This window comes from Fragaria vesca, unplaced genomic scaffold (genome assembly GCF_000184155.1).
Source record: "Fragaria vesca subsp. vesca unplaced genomic scaffold, FraVesHawaii_1.0 scf0511295, whole genome shotgun sequence".
NCBI classification, from domain to species: Eukaryota; Viridiplantae; Streptophyta; class Magnoliopsida; order Rosales; family Rosaceae; genus Fragaria; species Fragaria vesca.
This window is the reverse complement of record NW_004441758.1, coordinates 1-1,095: the sequence shown is the minus strand read 5'-3', so window position 1 is coordinate 1,095 and position 1,095 is coordinate 1. Positions and strand designations below refer to the sequence as shown.

The 1,095-nt window shown below is 41.2% G+C and overlaps 1 protein-coding gene across 1 annotated transcript; it reads right to left on the bottom strand.

Moving 5' to 3' along the window:
- Positions 1 to 33: 33 nt before the first annotated feature.
- LOC101299049 lies at positions 34 to 1,012 on the bottom strand (the record flags this gene model as incomplete). Its single annotated transcript, XM_004309302.1, has 3 exons — positions 34 to 372; positions 421 to 658; positions 750 to 1,012. Coding segments are annotated over 3 exons (840 nt in total), but the record flags the coding sequence as incomplete, so codon positions are not given.
- Between the last annotated feature and the right edge of the window lie 83 nt (positions 1,013 to 1,095).

Sequence of the window (1,095 nt, the reverse complement as noted above, 5' to 3'; positions counted from 1 at the left end):
TGTACGGCAGTGAACCGAAATCGAACTCTAAACCTGAAATTGGAATGTACTCGCCTTGTGGGAAGTGGATGTCGTTGTTGATGCGAATAGTGCTTGTGTCGGGGATGTCAGAAGTTAAAGGCTCTTGATATGGTTCAAGAGCCACATTCTCAATATTTTGTTCTACCCGGCCCCCTTGAAGTGTGGTTGCGTTAAAGATACTTCTATGCTCCATCACGTTAACTACTTTCCAACCCCCACCAGCTTTCGGATCATTAAGATAAAACACTTGTTTTGCTTGAATGGCAAGCACAAACGGGGCATGCTCATACCAGCTTGTGGATGTATTCACTGATAATAGCCCGTGATCCATCTTCGTACTCCTCGGAAAATCTGGGTCAGTATTGAACCATCTACACTAGAACAACACAACTGGCATACCTGCTGGATATAGTAGTTCAATGACGGCAACAACAATTCCATAGTATGCAACATTATCCTTACCCACTACCATGATGCCACTATTCTGTGTCTTCCGATGTTGATCTCGTCGTTCTGTAAGGAACTTAACACCGTTAACTACACAAGCCGCATAAACATTATGTCCTTGTGGCATACACGCCAAATGATGCAACTGCGGAGAGTAATCTTTATCTTGACGTTCTTGCATCCTCATCACCTACAAACAAATAAAAATTATAAGTTAAAGATTATGATCGAAAATGGCACAATTTTGGCGCAAAATTTTGAAATGGGGATATTAAACGTACCCATTTTAGGAAATAGACAGGAAACGTTTTCTTATGCCTCTCTTCATGCCTGTTCTGATACTTAAGTTGAATAAGTCCCAAATGAGCATCTCTATATTCCTTGACTTCGTCACAATGTTGCAGTACCCACCAATAAGCCTCACATAACTCATCTTCTCTTAAAATTTCTGAATTAGGTAAGTTACCAAACATTCTTATATCTTCAGAGACAATTGAGAGGTTGAATGTAGGTGTTCTTGCTGGGCCGATGCCCTCTGTGCCATCTGTATTATGGAGATATGACTTGCAATACGTTACACACTCATGTGCAATGTATGCGTTAGCTATTGAGCCTTCCGGCTTTGCT